Consider the following 1,937-nt stretch of genomic DNA (forward strand, 5'->3'; position numbering starts at 1 on the left):
AAGTGGGAAGCACTTGGTGATAGCATCAGTTCTTCTGGGCACTTCTGGGCAATTCAGTACCTTTTCCTAGAGAGAAATACCTCCCGTCATTCTCCACACAATAGGCAAAAAAATATCCACATGACTGATACTGACCTGTTCAGCCTACGACGCGTTGCAATAGACATATAAAAACACAAAAAGCCAATGACATGAAACAAATAAATAATGAGGCATTAAAATTAAAACGGTCATCCATAAATAAACAATAAAAATGTTTCGACTCTTATCAGCGAGCCATACAACCCTTCATTTATACCAAGAGCTTCGACGTTCTCCAACAACCCCGATATCAGTGAGGTAAGGAAAACGCGTTTCATGTGTTTTCCTGAAGCTCTGATGAGCTTTATAGGTTAAAGAGCTGAAACAAATCTGCCAACAGAAACTTGTTTCTTCCTCCTTCCCATCATACTGGAGAGACAGGTCTGACCGGAGAGTGATTTTAAGAATCAGAGGAAGACGTTACTTCTTGTGCCACACTACCTACCGTAGCAAGAACACGGCGAAAACGGCTACTAATGGGGTGTAGATGGTTGAAATTGCTTGAATCAAGCAAGCATAAAGTTTTGAGGGATAAAAAGTAAGAGATATGCAGTACATACCATTATCGGGCAGGGAGAGCGGACGGGACAGATAGAAGTCCCCTTTTCGAGGCTGGTCGCACCTGGTGTAGAGGCTCCTCCTTTCCCCGACAGATAAGAGCATCTCCTTCCCTTCGCCTGGACGATGCAGATAAGGATGTTGTTGATGTTGTTGATGTTGCTGATGTTGCTCCCTGGCAGCCCGCACATCCCCCGGTGCCCTGGGCGAAGGCGTGGGCGTGAGAGGTGACACCAAAACCATCTCGGGTTTCCCGTCAGGGTAATACTGGTTCTTGAAGTTGAAAGAGCAGGAATCCCTGCGGCCAGAGGAGGAGCTGTTCAGCAGAGGGAGGTTCGTCGTGGAGATGTCCGAGATGCTCACGTCCGTGACGTTGGCAGCGGGTCCCGAGGAGGCCGAGGAAACGGCGCTCAGCCGGAAGAGGAGCTGCTTGTCCTCCTTGACGGCGCCGCCGGAGGAGGAGGATTGATGATGCTGATGCTGCTGCTGCTGCTGCTGCTTCCGCGGCACCGAATGATAGACGACGTCCTGACCGTAGACCGTTTCCAGCTGAGACTCGATGGAGCGGAGCGTCGAGAGGGAGTTGAGCGTCTGTTCCCTCGCCAGCTGGGTCAGAGCCCTCTCGTAGGTCAGCGAATCCAGGAGGCTGGTCTCGCGAGCCTGCAGGCGATAATTCGAGTCGTAGAAGCAATCGGGGGTGGCGGATCCAGCGGAGTAGACGGAGGAGCGTCTGTCCCAGCTGTCCGTCGAAGGGACGAGCTCCGGCCTCCGGTCTGACACGACGGCTAACGACGCTCTGCGGAGGATTTGCTTTAGCCCCGAGTCGAGGGCAGCGGCATCGCGTCCTCGGAGTTTAGATCCAGCAGCAGCAGCAGCAGCAGCAGCAGTCAACGAACAAGCAGCGGGTTTCCCGACGGGCATATTAACATGAAGGAGCCGCCGTGTCCTCCTCCACAACTGAAGAAGGGAACTGGTCGAGCGAGGCGAAGGCCCGGGAGGAGCCGACGAGGGAGGTGAGGGCGTGTGCGGTTGGGTCGGGTGACACGCGGTTCACCAGACCTCCTACCTTCCTTCCAGGGGCCTCTTCCATGAAACCCTTCCAAGACTCTCTCTCTCTCTCTCTCTCTCTGAATATACTTTTATATTTTTCTTGTTTTTCTTGTAATGAGGAATGATAAGACTATTAATTCTCTCTCTCTTTCTCTCTCTCTCTCTCTCTGGATGTACTATTACATTTTTTGTAATAAGAACTGAATGGTCTGATCTCTCTCTCTCTCTCTCTCTCTCTCTCTCTCTCT

The 1,937-nt window shown here is 51.6% G+C and overlaps 1 protein-coding gene across 1 annotated transcript in view; it reads right to left on the reverse strand.

Annotated features, from left to right (window-relative positions):
- Positions 1–1,575, reverse strand: part of LOC135207210 (proton channel OtopLc-like) — a 771,996-nt gene extending 770,421 nt beyond the window's left edge. The window contains exon 1 of the mRNA XM_064238822.1: positions 642–1,575. Within this exon, the coding sequence (XP_064094892.1) occupies positions 642–1,560 (919 nt within the window). The 5' untranslated portion in view covers positions 1,561–1,575. The remainder of the gene's footprint in view (positions 1–641) is intronic.
- Positions 1,576–1,937: the final 362 nt, after the last annotated feature.

This window comes from Macrobrachium nipponense, chromosome 32 (assembly GCF_015104395.2).
Source record: "Macrobrachium nipponense isolate FS-2020 chromosome 32, ASM1510439v2, whole genome shotgun sequence".
Classification (NCBI taxonomy): Eukaryota; Metazoa; Arthropoda; class Malacostraca; order Decapoda; family Palaemonidae; genus Macrobrachium; species Macrobrachium nipponense.